Source organism: Bos indicus x Bos taurus, chromosome 7, assembly GCF_003369695.1.
Source record: "Bos indicus x Bos taurus breed Angus x Brahman F1 hybrid chromosome 7, Bos_hybrid_MaternalHap_v2.0, whole genome shotgun sequence".
In the NCBI taxonomy this organism is placed as follows: domain Eukaryota; kingdom Metazoa; phylum Chordata; class Mammalia; order Artiodactyla; family Bovidae; genus Bos; species Bos indicus x Bos taurus.
Genome location: NC_040082.1, coordinates 39,972,631 through 39,990,163, shown reverse-complemented (window position 1 = coordinate 39,990,163; position 17,533 = coordinate 39,972,631). Strand labels below are relative to the sequence as shown.

The 17,533-nt window shown below is 47.3% G+C and overlaps 1 protein-coding gene and 1 long non-coding RNA gene across 8 annotated transcripts in view; one reads left to right on the top strand and one right to left on the bottom strand.

The window, feature by feature from the left end:
• Nucleotides 1-6,812, bottom strand: part of EBF1 (EBF transcription factor 1) — a 410,646-nt gene extending 403,834 nt beyond the window's left edge. For all 7 annotated transcript variants that reach the window (XM_027545801.1, XM_027545802.1, XM_027545803.1 and 4 more), the window contains exons 1-4: nt 5,817-6,812; nt 3,586-3,742; nt 2,974-3,037; nt 2,289-2,344 (exon numbers count right to left, since the gene is read on the bottom strand). In XM_027545801.1, coding sequence (XP_027401602.1) covers nt 2,289-2,344; nt 2,974-3,037; nt 3,586-3,742; nt 5,817-5,950 — 411 coding nt within the window. In that variant the 5' untranslated portion in view covers nt 5,951-6,812. The remainder of the gene's footprint in view (nt 1-2,288; nt 2,345-2,973; nt 3,038-3,585; nt 3,743-5,816) is intronic.
• Nucleotides 6,813-6,983: 171 nt separating this feature from the next.
• Nucleotides 6,984-15,140, top strand: LOC113895088. The gene is made up of 2 exons (XR_003511753.1): nt 6,984-7,312; nt 11,346-15,140. It is a non-coding gene; the product is annotated as an uncharacterized LOC113895088 (long non-coding RNA).
• The last annotated feature ends 2,393 nt before the right edge of the window (nt 15,141-17,533 follow it).

The window sequence follows — 17,533 nt, the reverse complement described above, 5'->3', positions numbered from 1 at the left end:
AGATTGCCTTTCAAAGTAAAAGCTACAGAGAAGGCATTAGACAACTATTATAAAAGCAAATATGTATGCCTGGAAAAATCTTTTTTCTTGATATTTTTAGACTAAATTCAGATAATTACTAAACTTTTTTTCAGATCACTCCCCACCAAAATATGTAATTGCCTACATTTACAATTTTAACTTTCAGTGAGATGTCACAGTATGGCAAACAACTTTCTTATACTTGCTCTTACTACACTTTATTTTATTCTGGTCCCACCTCCACCCTCACAACTGATAGAATTTATGAAACCAAGCAGTCAAAGAATGCCTTACACTGTAATTTTTCTTAAGCTCTATGACCCTATTAGTAAAATGATATTAGATGTACTGCTTTATAAAAATCAAGATTATTTTTCCACCCTAGAACAGTGTGTAAAGTCAGTTCATTTCATAATGGGAAAATCAATTCTTGTGGCACTTTTTCTTATTTTTTAACAGGGCCTAAAATAAAGTTTTGAGAGAAGGTATCACTTAAAGCATGTCCTAATTTTATGTTCCTTACAACTGTTCACTTCATAGAGTTGCCTATAATTTAATATTGAAGTGGCCAATATTTCACAAACAGACAGGTCTTATATACTGGTTTGTGGGGATGTTTTTATCTTTAAAAAATTAAACTCTAATAAGTACATAGTTCAGAATATGCATTAGAATTCATACTTTCCCTCTTCCCCTCCCATCTTTTCTTTCCTCTGATGGAAATGGAAGAAAAAGATATTCAAGGTATCAAACACAATTTTTTACACAAAATTCCACTTAAGACATTCTTGTTTTGATATCATTTTTTTTATGTTACTGAAATCAAGTTTTTGTGGCTTTTTATTTGGCAGGAAAAACATTTTAAAAAATACAGTGTGTCCAAATGAAAGGGAATTAGCCTATATAATGATCAAAGCCAGTATAATAATACAACAATGATATTAATAAAAGTATAAGTGTGTATTTACTCTGAACGATCAACTACGAAATAAAACAGATCTTCAAGAAAGTCAAATATTTAAGCTAATAATTTGAAACAGATTTCAAGAGATATGTATGCATCGTTTTAAAAAATACATTTCATCTCATGTTTTTTACTTGGCTCACAATGAAATATGAAGGTAATAATTAAAATTAGCTGTTATTTAATTGGTCCTTGCTGAGTAGATTTTAAAACTTCCAACAGCTGGGTGCATTTTATACAACATATTTAAGCCTTGGGTATCTAAAAACAATTTTTAAATATGCATGTATACCATAAATTGAAACTTTTCAAGCCAGTATCTATGAAAACTATGTCCCCCTTTTTAAAGGGAATATTTTAAAATCACAATCAAGCAAATGAGCTTTAACCCTCTCACTAAATTGGTGGTTAGTACACAATGGGTAACTTTCTCTTTGTTCTGATTTCTTTCCCCGACCCAATAAAACTGTCTTCTTTTTTTGTTACTAAATCCTCCAGCTACCTAACCAGATATTTAATTGCTAAACTTTTTCTTAAAATTAAAAAAAAAAAGTTTCTGCCCCTCGTTAAAACGTCAGACCTCTTTTCTGACTCGGCTCATAATTGTATCTTTTAAACCATAATTCAACCTTAATGTATACTGCTTGGCACCCGCGTGTTGGGTAGCTTAAGAAAACGCCGTCTATGTACCTTTAAGACCACAAGCTCACTCATGCTGCCTGGCTTCTTGCCAAACTTGGAGGCAAGAGCAGGAGGATTTTTGCAAAATACCCTCTAACAATTGTTGCTCCCTCTTCCAATACTACCACCATCGCCATCTCTCTTTTTTTTAATGCGTAGAATGAGTCATCTACGCTCTCGGTCCATCTCCCCATTCCTGGAGAGGCTGCCTTTGCCCCTCACCCGTTCCTCTGCCCTCCACCTCCCGGGGGAGGTCCTGATGGTTTGAGTTTCACAAGTTCAGCCCGATCTGCACCAGGGTCCCTAGGCACCTTCTGCGCCCCCTGGGGCCCCCTGGCCGGGTCACAGGAAGTTCAGCCGTATTCTCCCCCACTCAGCACCCCCAAAGTCTTAATTCACAAGGTCTGAATTTCCCTTGTAAAGAAGGAGCCGTCGAGCCACCTTCCCCACGCGGCGAGCCAACGTGCTCATGGGCATTTGGGAGGCTGCGCTGAGAGAGCAGTCTGCCTAGACATTGAGAGTTCGACTCCCAGCCATCCCGCTAAGCAGTCGCCAGCTTCTTGACTCTCCCCAATTTCGCGGCCGTGGAGTCACCCCCGCGGCGCGAAATTAAGAAACTTACTTGTTTTGTCATGGAGTCAATGAGGCGAACGTAGAAATCCTGCTCGGTCCTTATTCCTGGGGGAGGGAGCGGGGCATAGGGGAACGAAAAAGAATTAAGTGAGAGAGGATCTGCACAAAACAAACAATGGAGCTCCGAGACTGATGGAACTCCGACTGTCCCGGAGAAGCACAGCCGGGACCCCCTTTCCCCAGGGTGCAGATAAGGGCCACTGGCCTAGTCCGAGCGCTTTTGGAAGGCAGCCCCCAAGCGCTGGCAGCCGGGAATAAGATGGTCCCCCCACCTGGGTACTTTCCCTTCCAAAGGCTGGAGCCCCTCTGCGCGCTCTCCTGCAGCCATCAAGGCCCTGACCGCTCGAGCCCCCGAACTCGAGGGACTTTGGGGATGAAGTCTACGCTAAGCTGAGAAGCCCGGCCTTAGAAAGCGGAGGAAGAAAAACAAAGCCGCCCAGCGCGGGTTAAGGCACCACACCTGTGCCCAGGTACGCTGATGCGGCCGCCCTCGGGCCACTCAGAGTCCTCCTCAGGTGAGACCTCTTCAAGCAAAACCGGCGGGGCCACTTTACCCCCGAGAATGCCAAACAACTGTGCTTTGCTCAGGGTTCTCGCCCACCTGGAGCTCCCCCACGCCCCCTACCCTCACCCGCAGCCCCGGGGTACTGGCGTGGAACCGACAGGAGCCTCACCGTTGCTGTAGAGGAGCTGGAGCCGGTAGTGAATCCCATTATTGGTCTTTTCGCTGTTGGCTTCCTGGGTTGCAGCAGAACGCAAAGACATAAGAGATGCAGGAGAGGTCGGCGTGAGCTAGTGGACCGACTTCGAGGCATCTTTCCCCAAGTAGGGACCCCGGCCGGGGAGCCGGACAGGCCCAGGAGCAGCAGAAATTGCGGCCAACTATGATCCCTCCGCCGCCCTCCCGACCCTTACTGCTCCCTCTAACTTTCCAGAAAATTTCGTGGGGCGCGCACAGGCGATCCCGTGGCTAGGGCCTGCGGACAAGCAGAGGCAGGAGCTGCGCGTCGTCGCGCGGTCGAGGGCGGGTTCACCACGGAGCCCTTGACCCTGGAGTGCGAAGCCGGGCTCGCCTCTCTCCAGCTCCGGGGAGTCGGTGTGAACTTTTGTGGAGCAGAAGCTCATGAACGGGGAGCCCAAGTTCGCCCAGAACGGGAAGTGGCTTGGGGACCCCGCGCAGGGATGTGTTACGGATGCTCTGCACTCGCGGAGGAGCGCGCCTCCCAAAGCGCCTGGGCCTGCTTCCCGGCCAGGGGGCGAGGGGCAGCGGCGCTGTGCCCACTTACTTTTTCCTTCTCCACGAACCCCACAAAGGCTGTCCTCTCGATCTCCACGGGCTGGCCCTGTCTGTCGTAGAGGGCCAGGACGAAGTGGAAGAAGTTGGATTTCCGCAGATTGGAAGGCGGCTGCTTCTCAAAGTGAGCCCGGGCCAGACCCACCCCGCTGCGGCCAAAGACGCAGAGTTAGACGGCTAGGCGGGACAACCACCCGCGACCCCTTGTCACCCCTTACACACGCGCAAACACTCAACCACCTTGTCAGCCCCCAAAACGCCCAGTGGGCTCCCTACACGCCCCCTCAGGCGCCTCGGGCCCACCAGACGATGGGACCAGAGTGCCCGCAACTGTCCTGTCCTCCCCGCCGAGAACCGGCGCGCCCCCCGAATTTGACGAAAAGGTGTGAAAGTTTTGTTTGGGTTTTGCACAAGAGATAAAACGCTGTACGCATTTATTCCGACTTGACTCCGCTGTGTAGGGAGTAAGAAAAGTAGCAGTGGCTGAGGTGAACCCGATCGCGGCATAGAGACGGTCGTTGACAACTTAGAGGGTGGGATGGGGAGTTGGTTCCCGCCACCCCCTCGAGTCTCCCGTGGCAGGTGAGAATGGAGGGGGGGACATGCTCAGCTCCTCGTTGCAGCAGCCATCCTCCGGGAAACCTTATGTGCCCCCGGGACAGCCGCGGATGCCCGGCATCGGGAAACTGCATGTCCGTCCCCCCCCCCCGCCCCCCGCTCCCCAAGGAAAGCATGTGAAGGAAAAGGACCTGCGGGTGGAACTCAGAGCTGTCAGGGGTGGTCGCTGTGGGAAACGGAATTGATTTTTTTTTTTAAGACCTGTCCTGACAAAGTTTTACTGTTTCGCAGAAATCCTCACACGCTTTCCAGAAATCCTATGAACAAGGGCTGACGGCTGAGCGCGCCCTCCCGGGGGTTGGAGCCTGGGGCGCCAGGGGCTCAGTGAGGCCACTGACAGCTCGACCTGCCCGGACACAAGGGCTTGCGCACACACACGCACGCGCCACACACAGACATTCACACACACACTTTCGCTTCTAGCCCGGTTACCCAACTCACTCTCACTACCAACCACCCCCATCCTTATTATCACTGGGGACGGGAACAGTGTTGTGGACACTTGTCCCCAGCCCGGAGAAGATGAGGATGATGTAATTAGTCATCTTCCTTCTTCCCCTTCCGCTCTCTCTGGGCGGGATAGAGTCTTGGGCCACCATATCTCCCACTCTCCCAAGCCCAAATGGTGGCCTGAAAAAAAGGGGGGACCATTTCTCAGTTGGGAGCAGGAGTCCCCAGAAAGGGTACAGAGGGTGCCCGGGAAAGTTCCCCAGGTCAGTCTCCTAGAGCAGTGCCTCCAGGCCATACAACCTAGCATCCCAGGCGCTGAGAGTGGCAGAGGGGCTTAGAAGGGGCCATAGTTACAGACTGTAGGGAAGACTTTCAGAAGATGTCAGAATTAAAGTTAGGAGTTGCTCTACCCCGGGTGGACCAAGAAAAACTGAAAGCTACAGAGAGGAAAGGAGAATCAGAGACGAGAAATAAGATGATTCTAGGGGGAAATGTAAAGAGAAAAGGAGTTAAGAGAAGGGAAAAAGGAAAGAGGGAGAAAGTGAAGAAAGAAGAGGCAGGAAAGAAGGAAAAGAAGAAGGAGAAGGGGAAAGAAAGGAAGTGAAGAAAGGAAAGGAGGAAGAAAGAAAAGAAAGGGAGGAAGAGAGAGAGGCAGGAAAGGAAGGAGAAGGAAAGAAAGTTTTCAAGTGGGAGAAAAGGGTAAAAAGAAAGAAAAGGGGGAGGAAGGAAAGGAAGAAGGAAGAAGAGAAAGGGAAGAAGAGCAAAGAAATGAAAAAAAGGCAAATAAAAGAAAAGCGGGAAAAAATGAAAGAAAAGACAGCCGGCCAGAAAAGAAACAGCAATCACAGAAAAACACAGATATCCAACATCACGCTGGTGAGAGCCTCTTCTGGCTTAAAACAAAATGAAAACAGTCACAGACCAGGCAGGGGAAAGTGCCGGTAAATCGTGGGCTCCTCGCAGGCAGCTCCCGGCTCTTCGGCCGCAGGCAACCAAGACCTGGCGGCCGGGGAACTCGGAGCCTCGGTGGCTAGCAGAGCCCAGCCGTAGACGCAAGAGCGCGGCTCGACCCCGCGGCGGCCACTGCCGCTACCGCCGCCCGGCTCTGCTGCTCGCGGCTTGCCTCCCCGGCCGCGGTCCCCCAGCGGTACCCACCTCTGCGCCGCCGTGTTGGCGTCCAGCACCCCGGCGCCCTGCATCCACGTCCGCACCGCGTTCATGCCGCTGCCCAGCGGCTCTTCCTTCATGCTGCTTCCACTCCGTTGGATGCTTTCCTGAATCCCAAACATGAAAACAACCTTTTCTTGTGGAAAATCTCCTCCCCCTTGAAAATTTGAAAAAAAAAAAAAAAAAAAAGGCAAAGAAAACGCCAGCCAGAGATTTTTTTTTTTTTGAGTCGATGAACTCGCGCTAGATCAAGGCGGGCTGGAAAGCAAATTTTTAAAAAATGTAAACCTTCTCTCAAAATTGAGCGATAACCCGAAAAAAAAAAAAAAAGAGAGAGAGAGAGAAAAGGAAGGGAAAATCCAACAAAAAGGCCAAAATAAAAAAAATAGAGATGTGTGCTTGGCTGTTGGGGGTTGTTTGGTTGGTTAATTTTTGGTTTGGGTGCTTTTTTTTGCTTTTTTTTTTTTTTTGCTTTTTTTTTTTTTTGTAATGATCACAGGCCGGTGAAGGACAGGAGGGGCTGGAGTTTCCTTTTGTAGAGGTACCGTTCACTTGAAGAAGCAGGAAGAAAAAAAAAAAAAAAACCCTGATAGCAATTTAAGAAACAATAGACTCAACTCGCGCTGCCGGCTTTGCTACTTCAAGTGTCATTTTCCACAACCAGGCAAGTTTTTCCTCTCTCTCTCTCTTTTTTTTTTTTCCTCCTTCTCTCCCAACCAAAGATGTTTCTTTCCTTTCAGCGTGTATAGATGAGGAGGACGCTGGTTGCCGTAGACAGATACACCAGAAAGGGAGAGTAGGGTGGGGGGAAGGGGGAGGGGGTAGGGAAAGACAGAAAGAGGAAAGGAGAGGAGAGGAGAGGGAGAGAGAGAGAGAGGTGCACCCTGCTAGATAGAGATTCTGTTTTCTCCTTGCTAAAATAGAAGTGATTTGCAGGCTTTCCCTATGGAATCCAGTTTGACTCTCCCCAGAGCTAAACACAAGCACACTAACCCCAAAGGGAGGAGGCGGGGCCCGCGCCACAAGGGCCCGCCCCCTCATTTGCATAACGTCATCCTTCCGCCTCGCCGTAGCCAATCGCGGCGCCGGAGCTTCCGGGCTCTCAGCGCAGGGCCACGCTCCCTCATTAACATCCCTCACCGGGTGGCGCAGGGGAGCCGGCCAAAGTTATTTGCAAAGTGCCGAGCGAAGGATCGTTGAGTACCCGCGTCCGAGATGGAGAGGAGCGGGGCTGAGCTGGGAAGTGCCGGGCAGAAGGGAGACAGAATGAAGGGGAGGAGGATATTCTTCTCAGGGATTTGAGCTGGGGTCTGCATCCTGGCCATTGCAGTCCGCTTAGCATCCTCGCCGCGCTCTGAGCGCGCTCGAGGTGCACAGGCTGCGCCCTGCCAGGGTCGTGTCCTGCTCCGCTGTTCTGGGACGTCGGGGGCAAAAGTGGAGGAGACGGGAGAGCTCGGGCAGAGAAAGCAGGACGCGCATCCCAGGTGCCCACCTCTTCGCTTTGAGGAGGGGGTGGTGGGTTGGAAAAATGGGTGCGCGAGGCCGGCGCTGGGAGCTCGCGGAGGGCACTGCCTCCACGTTGGGAGGGAGGGATGGACCTTGGGCCGGGGCAAGGGAAGCGCTGTGAATCCCCAGGGAGAGGTGGACCGGGCTCTGCCCCTAGTCGGGTCTCTGAAACACTTCTCGCTGGGTCGCTAGCCTGGAGACGGCCGGCGTTAGGCACTGGCCTCACATGCTCACTTCTTTGGCGCATTCTGCGGGATAGGTAAACGGTGGACGAATGCTCTCACTGTAGATGTGCCAGGCTGCGTTTTAAATTTTGCTGGCATTCAATCCCCACCCTCTCCTCTCCGCCCCCCAAATAGATTCTTTCCTTAGTGTAACTACCAAAGCAAAAACAATGTCTCTGATGAGTTACTTGGTGTAGGGTTTCTCTCTTCCTTGTTCTTTCTGTTAAAATTGGGGGCTTGAACAAACCCTCCCCCAACTTCTGCCTCTGCGACCTGTCCAGAAAGAAAGATCTGGAGAAGAAGGGAATGAAGGGAGGGAAAGAGGAAGAAGGAAGGGAAGAAGAAATGGTCCCCTACCTCAGATCTTTCAACATATATGGTTGTGGCTGGCAAAGGAAATAGCTAGATGTTTCTGGGTAATGTGCCCCATCATTTTTTAGCAGGTTGTAACCTCTAATAAGCACATGGTGAACTTCTGTTTCATTGCTCTCAAAGGAACTCCCTGACTGCAGCCAAATCTGCTAAAGGCTCCTTCGGGGAAATTCTCTGCCAGAAATCCAGGTCCCCTTTCTGCCTGCCTTTCTTGGCCCTTTGATTTAGGGAGCTCATGGGGTCAGTGATGGAAAAGTACATATGCCCATGTTGAATGGAATGGAGACAGGAAGAAGTTATGCTTTGTGTTCTTCACAGAGCAGAAAAGCGAGAGCCACTTCCAAATTAGTTGAAAGACTATTTCAGGCCTGAGGATACATGGCCACTGTCTTCAACACTGCTTTATCTCTTGTGCACAAAGCCTGCCCAGTCTCATACCACTTAATTTGGACCACTTAATGTGCTGAGCTTTCTCCCTGGTACCATAACTAATGCCACTTCCTCCAAGATGCTCTTGAAGAGATCCATTTGACCCAGCAGTATCCCCACACCTTCTACCAGGCATACAGTAGATGTTCATGAGGGGTATGTTGGTGGAAACACTGGAAGGATTATAGATCTGTGAAGAGGCAAAATGGAAGGCTGGACATCCATCTCTACAGTATTTAACTGCATAATTGAAACTTGGACTGCTGAAAACTTCTCAAAATGCCAAGTTTAGGCCCAAAGGGTGTCCAGAGCCAACCCCTTCCCCTTCCTGGACCTCTCTGCCCCCTCTGCCTTCTTTCCTGCCCTGCCTTCTCTGAAGGGATCCTTCAAAGAAGGGGGACCAGGATGCAGAGGCCACCCTCCCATCCAAGAGTCCCAGTTAGCACTGGCAAAAGACAGAGACCTCCCTCTCTTTAACTTCCTGAATCTCTATTTTACACTCCAGTAAATGGTGTTCAGGACTCCAAGTGGAGTCTGGTGAAGTACAAACCCCAGTAATGAGGAACACACAATGAGGGATCAGATCACTGCCAAAGGTAACAGAGAAAGGAGAGACACAGCCACTCTGAGGACCAGGATCAGTGAGAGTAACGCAACAGATGCATTTCTGTGGTGGGGAGTGGCGGGGAGCGGGGGGGTGGTCAAGCAAATCTAGACACACTCTGCAAATGATGTGTTTGTGAAGGGGCTTGAAGCTGCCTCATCCAAAAGAGAAACTGGCCCAGAGAAATTCAGGCAGCCCAGTTCCTGCCTGAGAGCCAAGAATCTCCAGGAACTACATAAGACAAAGACAACCTCCACATCTACCAGGCCTTGGGAGAAAAAGAATACTAATAAAAGGAGACAGGAAAGTTGATATGACCAAGTCCATTTGTACAGAGGTAGCAGAGGTTTCACCTGGGATGGTGAGTGTGTTTTATTTTAATCAAGCCCAGTGTATCTGGAGCTTTCCTTCTGAGTGTGCTTGTGCTTTCTCACTCAGTAATAAATGTTTAAGTAGGAAGGAAGCTAAAGAGAAGGTGGAAAAGAGACAAAGGGTGATAGAAAACTGGGAATGACTCCCAGGCCACCAGACTGGTAGCTTTTTGTAGATTTCTTCTGGTGAATACCGAACTAGCCACTGACAAGTTTAAACTTTGAAAAATGTCTTAAACGCTTTTCAGTCTTCCCTCACGTAAGGTTTGCACCACCTCCAAAAAGCAAAACGTGTGTATATAGGGTAACTATATGTACTGAGGCCGTCTTCATCCTTTTTACATTGTAGTCACATCTCCAGTGGAGAGAAGAGACAAACTTGTGTGTATAGCATTGCCAGGCTTTATAGTATATTTGTGGTATGACTTTAGGGTAATTTATAAGGCCAATCACCAAACCCAGCTTATCAGCTTAATCAAAAAGGGGAGGGAGAAATTTTGTTAGAAATGCAGTTTTCCAGGCCATGTCCAGACCAACAGAATTAGGGAGAAAGAAAGTGAGGGGTGAAGAAAATGTACATGAGGAAGATACACAGCAGATCGACTTTATATGTGGATGGAGCATTTGGCAAGGTTTGGTATTTCCTCTGGAGTGATGAGTCCCTCAGAGTTTCTTCCAAGGGATGGTTGGGTGGCAGAGGTCTACATCCCCCTTCTCAGTTGCTCCTAACAGTGAACAAGGCTGCACAGCCCCCAGGCTCTCCCTGGGCTGGGGGCAACTCAGACCCAATGAGCAAGCTCCCCTCCCCACCCCAAACTTTGATGCCTTCTCGCTCTTGGCTACCCCAGACACGTCCGGCACAGAGAGATCAATTCCACTTCCAAAAGAGCATCAGTGCCGCAGTAACTTCTGGGGAGTGCGAATAGAAACACACCTGCTCCCCAAAAGGGCAGAGATAAGATAAACACAGCCGAACTAGGACTTGGGGGACATCACTGGGAAAGAGGGAATCTTCTCTGCTCGGCCGCCCCCAGGAGGCCAGACTTGGGACCTGTCACTTTGAAAATTCCCTCATTCAGTCCCCCTTATGAAAGGTGCACGCCCGTAAGGGCTGCCTGTCATGGTAATGCCCCCTACCTTTTGGTGCTAGCCTGATCCCACTCAGAGTGAACCAGCGGGGAAAGATGCCTCTTTAAATGCTGGGAAAGATGGGGCGATGAAGGTCAAAGGTACCAAGTCCTGCCGCATGCAGCCAGCCCCAAAGGTGGTCCACCCTCAGCCTAGAGTCTCTGGCAGGGGCGTGGAGTGGCCAAGGTTCCGCCCGAAAGAGGAGAGGGTTGGGAGTAAGTAGGAGCCCGAGAACCTGGGAAAGTGAGGACCTGAGTGGCACGCGACTCCGCTGTGGCCCCAGAGCTGCACCCAGAAGCCTGCAGGGTCGATTGCCGTTGCCTTTGGCAAAAACGTGACCCTTCCCTCCTAAAGACCTCTACCTGCTGCCCTCAAGGAATGCACTGGAGTAGGAGGCAGTGGTTTAACTGGAAATTCGTCTGTCCTTCCTCCTTGCTCTCAGTGCTCTGGCAAGCGGCAAAGAGAAGGGGCCATTTCCCTGGACCGTGAACCCTGATTCCTACCCCTAGGGCTGCAGAGAAAGCCCGGTTTGTTCACCCATTCCGGCTGACACTTCCAGACCCTGGGAGCATGCTTCGCCCCATAGTACAGTCAGGGAAACTGAGGACAGAGGGACAAAGTCACCCACTGAGAGCTAGGAGGTAGAAATCAGGCAAATAACACCGCTGGGACTCTGGCTTGGGAAGCTTAGTCGTCCTAGGAGGGGGGCTTGAGGCAAGGGGTTTCAATAAACCCTTCCCAGGCGAGCCTGCTGACTCTCTTGGGTCCCCTGGGGCGCCCCCAAGTAAGAAGAGATCTCATTTGTTGAAGGTTTGATGGGTACAAACTCACTGAAATCCCACAACTGACAAAGAAGGTGGGTAAAATCACCTCTATTTTACAGGTGAGAAAACTGATGCTTTGTGATTTAAATGAAACAATTTGTCCGGGGCTGCACTGCCGATAAAGCCACTGAGCGGAAATTTCTCCAGAGCCAGTACCCTGAAAATTGGATCCGAACCACTCACCCAGTGTCCTCGTTCATCTCCAGCGTTTGCCTTGGTTCTTGCCCTCCATCGTTCAAAGATCCCTTTAGCTCTCAAGCCTGTACGTATCCCAGACGACCAAGGAGCGTGGGCGCAAGATGTACCCTAAGGGCAGGTAGTAGAGAATAGAGAGGAGGATAAAGGGTTCTGAAAACCGCTAAAATGCGGACTGTATGCACATTCCCGCGGTCGAGGTCCGAGCGTCTCTGGGTGGCCAGTGACAGGGCGCGCTAGGGTCCTGCCGGCTCCAGCCCTGACTGTGCCACGTTTGCCATGAGATCTCCAGTCAGCCGCTTCTCCCCAGCTTTAGCTGAAATTTTAGAGCTCCGGGCGCACGCGAAGTCGCCTAATTGAAATAAACTAAATACAAGATTGTGTGGGGATGCCTGGGACTCCCTTCAGAGGGCAGAAATCTGGACATCTGCGGATGTGCTTTAATGGAGGAAGGCCATATAGCCTTGGAATGACCGCAGCTAAAAGCTCAAGTTATTCTGTGCAGAGAGAATACAGTTGGCGGCACTGCCAGAAAGGTCCCAGTCCAAGGCTGTCCCAGGGAGCGACCGTACCCCTCCCCTGACCCTTCCGCACAGCCCTCCAGCCCGCGGGATTGGAGTCTGATAAGGCTGGTTGATTCTCGAGTATGAATGGCCCTTGCTCCCCGCTTGGAAGGGGATTCCAGGGTGGCAGAAAGAGGCTGCCTGCTGGGCTGTTTACAAATTAGCATTCCTTCAGCAGTGCAAATCCGAAAAGAAAGAAACTGAGTCTTTCGAGGATTTGGAGCGGAAGGGAAGGAGGAGTAGGCCTGTTTGCTTAGAGGAAAGTAGAAGGGAGGAGGAGTTTTTAGCAGACAAGCTTAAGATTTCAGAGTCACAAAAAGTTTTCAGGTGTTTTCCTTAAGGGGCAATTCTCTAGATGTTTATGTACTGTTCCGCGCTTGGAGGTCTGTGTTGGATGTGCGTGATTGTGAGTGTGCAAATGTGTTTGTACAAACGAAGAGTGGCTGCATATTGTGGGCCTGTGCCATAGGCGTGTGTGGCAGTGAGTGACATCGTGCACTTGGGTGCATGCGTGTCCATGTGCTTGAGGATTGTTGCACACAACCGTAAATACACAAGGGCATGTCTATAGTGTGTGCATGTGTCACGTGTAGACGTGTCTCGATTGTGTGCATGTGAAGAAATGTGTGTGCACACAAAAGCATCGTACACGTGTCTGAACCTGGGCTCATATGTTATTCGTGTGCCACGTGGGCATGTGAAACCCAGCAAAGCAGTCACAAAAAATCTCAGGTCCAATCAAAGGAAAGGTGCAGTCAGCGTCCTACAACAAGGGAAACTGTTGCTCCTTTGGCCTGCAGGTAGCGGGGAGCTGCCCAAAAGGTGCAGGACCTGCCCCAAAGCTACAGGTTAGCCTGCAGGGAGGGTGAGGCAGGTTCCAGCTGGGGCCCATGATTTATCCGGATTGCTCGGTGATCCCTGCTGGACAGTTCTACATACTTAATTGATCCTCACAGACAGTTTCTGATTATTGACGCCGTGTGTCCTAAAGGAGACTGCTTCAGGCTACCTGCGTTAAGTATTTATTATCTTCATCAGCATCATTATTTGGTGGCTGTATGTAGATGGTGCCAGATCCACAAAGATAGCCCTGCCCCGCCTCTCCGAGGCTGCCAGGGGTGCGTGGTGATCCGCAAGCGCCTGAATCTTCCCTTTACGTGGAGCCACAGCGCCACCTCGCGATCACCTCAGCGTCCTTCCCACCACTGCCACCCAAGGCAGAACCTTTTCTGTCCAGACCTCCCAAGTTACCACTTCTGGTTTTCCATTCACTTTTCATTCCTCTTTCCCTCACTAGAACTTTACAGTTCGCCAGAGCCTAGAGGTTTCCCAAACACACCTTTGCCACAGCATCTTTATACAGGAGCAGAATGCCTACACCCCTCTCCACCTGGAGAAGCTCCTCTCCCCTTGCAATCACCGGCTCAGATTAACCTCTTTCGCAAAAGCTTTCCAAACCCATTCTATAAGCAGTCACTCACACCGTTCCCTGGCTCGCCTAATGCTCATATCACACTGGACAGGAAATATCGTTTAAATATCTCCCCCTCCTTCCTAATCAGGGAGCTCCCCAATAATGTCTATTGTCGTGTATAGCAACAATAACAAAAATAGCAATAAAAATTAGTACATGCTGAGCACATGGAGCATCTTATGCAGTGTACTGTTCTAAAACACTTGACTTTCATTATCTCATTTAATTTACCCATGAAAACCGTGAAGTAAGCATCAATATAATTTCCCAGTTTGCAGATGAAGCTGGAGTTCCTGTCCATGCTCGCATTGCAGAGCCTAACCCAAGTTCTTTGGTCTAAGGCCAGAACCCACTTTTCTTAACCTCTGTGCCTTGCATATGTATTCAGTTCTATATCCACAGGCTTTAAGACAGGGCTAAGCACAGAGTGGGCATTCACATATTTATGAATAAAGGAACCAATGCCAATTTAAATTCTTTCCTCTCCCAGAGAGTTGGATTAGAAAAACATTGCAATTATCAAACACTTTGGTTGAAATATTACCACAATGATTTATCCCCAAAGAGGATTCCCACTCCTAACTAGCTAGCGACCTTGGTCAAGTCATTTCATCCTCAATTTCCTCATTTGTAAAAGCGGGTTTGCTGTGAGGAAAAAGTGAGGGAAAAATGTAAAGTATTTGATACAGCCCCTTGTACTGTAGTCATTACCCAATAAAAATTTGCTATTAATATAATTAGTAATGATAGTTTAGAAAACTAAAGCACAAAACACAAAATTGATTTGCCCCTAGTCACAGAGAATTCATGGTACCTCTGTATAAAATTATCTCACTATTATATCTTCATTTCCATCTTGAACATAAAATATGTAATAAAATATGTTTGGTTTATTGTGGTTGGGGTGTTAATGTTAACCGTGCTCTGTTATAAAATTTTAAGGGGCAGGAGGGAAAAATATAATTAAACAGTAAATCAGCAGCCTTTGACTCTTACCCTTTCCTTTTGATTTGTAGATTTTTACCAAGAAGGATTTAAAGACAGACTATAAAAGTGCTTATTTTTCTGGAAAGTACAAAACTCTTATATTTTAATTTAGGGGACATTCTGAGCTAGTTTTTTCCCCCACTTGAAACACTCTGTTGCTAGTAATACACTAAAAGTTTAAAAATATGTAAGCAAATAGTTGTACCCAAATAAAAGAAACAAATGAGAGCCTTTAAACATATTCCAGACCTTCCAACATTTCCCAGAAAGGCTGTTTTAAAGGTTCAAAATCTCTTTTAGAGGGACCTGTTAAACAATTACTCTTATTAGCAATTTAAGTGAATATGAACTTTACTGTCTGACCAGGCTCTAACTTTCCTACTGTCGTATTATTTTAGAAAGACTCTACTGACTGGTATAATCATATCATAAAGAAGGAATTTCTCCTTAAAGAAACGAGTCTAATAAAAATCCACACAAGGCATGGATGTGTCTCCCCACTTAGATGGCCCACAATGCATTTCTAGAAACTTCATCCCAGCCCCACATTTAGTTTAGTTCAATTTGTACCTGTTTCCCATTCTATGCAAGAGTAATAAAGATGGAGTCAGGAAATTTTACCTGCCACAAATTAATGTGTTAAGAGTTTTTCTTGTGCAGCTGAGAGAGATTTTATTACTCCGATTGATGATGTAAGACACTGGCTTTTTGATAGCTGGGCTGGGTAGGGGACCTGTTTCATTTTCTTCTTTTTTTCATTCCTAATATGTTAGCTGTTACAGATGCTCACCAAAATTATGATTCTTCTTCTTCCAGGTGCATGGTAAGATTAAAGTATGCTGATCCTTCTGCATTTAGATGGGACCTTGTAATTTGCTTTGACAAATGAGGAATTAGCAGAAGTAGTATGTGTTATTTATAGGCAGAAGCTTTAAGCCCCAGTGTGCAATTCACCAAACCCCCTTTCCCTTGTCACAGCTGCTGGCCACCCCCAGATGGAGTTTCACTCGGCCTGCCACTCTTTGCAAAGATAATGTGGAATGAAGAGCCCTCCAATCCACAGTGGACTTCTAACATGAATAGAAAATAATCTTTTGTCACTGTAAGTCCCAGGGATTTTTTACTGCGGCATAATTGAGCCTCTCCTGACTAGTATGCCTAGGAAGGTAAACTTATCTTTTTCTTTTTGTGGACAATATTAAAATTCTTCTCCTAGGATGAAAAGTAGACTTCCACATCTAATAGAATAACCAGGTAATGAAATCATTCAACCAGAAATCAGAATCTTATTTTCTTATTCAATTTATACATTTCCTGTGGATCAAAACATCATTCATTTGGGAAACTCAGAAATTAGGAAAACAACTGAATTTTAGATACGCAGAAAAGGAATCTCAAAATCATTGTTGTACCTTGATAAGGATTTTCAGTAGATTTTTCTTCCATAATGCAATATTTAACTGCAGATATACAATGAAGGGAATTTTATAGGTTTTGATTAGAAGAGTTTTTAATAGGAGTTATATGAGGAACAGAGAAACATTTCTTCCTCCATTGTGTTCATCTCTCTAATTTCAGGTTGAGGAAACAGCAAAAATAATTGACTTATCAACTTGTGTAAGGAACATGATCTAGGGCAAATCAATTAAACTTTCCAGATCTTATTTCCTTCATTTGGAAAATCAGACCATCTTTAGGATGCCATCCAGTTCTATTAAACTAGAACTCCAAGATACTTGACTGATTTGAGTTTCAAGAATCCATGCTACAGTAGTACAAGAATCTTCCTGTGTTTCTATCTTCAGCACTGTTTTGTGAGACATTTGTGATTTTTCTCATACTGATCCCTAACTTAAAGCTACTGCTTCTTAAGCCAGATAGTGCTTCTTCTGTTTAACTTCACATTTTTTTATTGTAGGAATCTGCTAGAAAATTGGACCATATAGATTTGGAGTTATGTAAAATACTCTGTAATTTTCTAGCCAGGAGGAAAATTTTGGTTTTTATTATTGGAGAACTATTCTTTCAGAACTATTTTATTATTGGAGAACTATGCACAGATCACCTAAGGAAATTTCCTGTTAATTTTCATGAAATTTTTGTGAGAAAATATTGATGGTGTAACAAGTGCTGTAGGGTGAAATCATTACTATCTGTTCTTCATCCTCAGTGTGGCATGACTGATTGCCAGAAGCAATACTATTACTTCCTTTGGATCATAGTTTACAATTGACAAGGTTTCACATGAGTTATTACCTTGACTCCTCTCAACAAACCATGCAAGTGACATTTCTCCAACATTTCACAAGGGAGGAGCTGAGGTTGAGATGTGCCCTTGCCCCGAGGCTAGTAAGAAACCAACTTTGGCTGTAACCCAAGAGCCACAGCTGCCCATGAAATTAAAAAAACTGTCTACAACTGTACCAGGGAATACAAAGTGTTGAAACCAACCAGGCCACAGGGCATTCCTTTACAGAAAGATGGAGGATGTTTTCTGTTACACACATTATTGCTGTCAGCTAACTCCTGGCTTCTCTTTCCTCCGGGCACCCCCCAAAATTACAGTCCTCTCCTTGGAGTTAAGTGTGGTCATCTGACCTACTTGAGCCAGAGCATTTGCTTAGAAGTGAGAGGACCCTCAGTAGTCGCTCCCCTCAACCAGAGGTATTACCAAGGATAGATCCATCAGTTGGTATCCTGCAGTCATGATCACAGTGAGCAGAGGTCTTTGCCAAAGCCCAACAGATTTAATGAGAGCATGTGGTTTAAGCCACTGGGGATTTGGGGTTTGTTGGTTATTGCAGCTTAGCTTAGTCTGTCCTGACTGGTTCAGTTTTCTAACTCAAATATAAGTCTTTTGCAAAAAAAAAAAACAAAAAACAAAAAAACTATCTCTGTGGGGTAGCCTCTTGTAAACTTGAGTCACATACAGTTAGCCCTCTGTATCCCCACATTCTGGATCCAAGGTTGGTTGAATCCCCTGAATGTGGAACCTGTGGATAGGATGGCCGAATGGACTATCCCACCT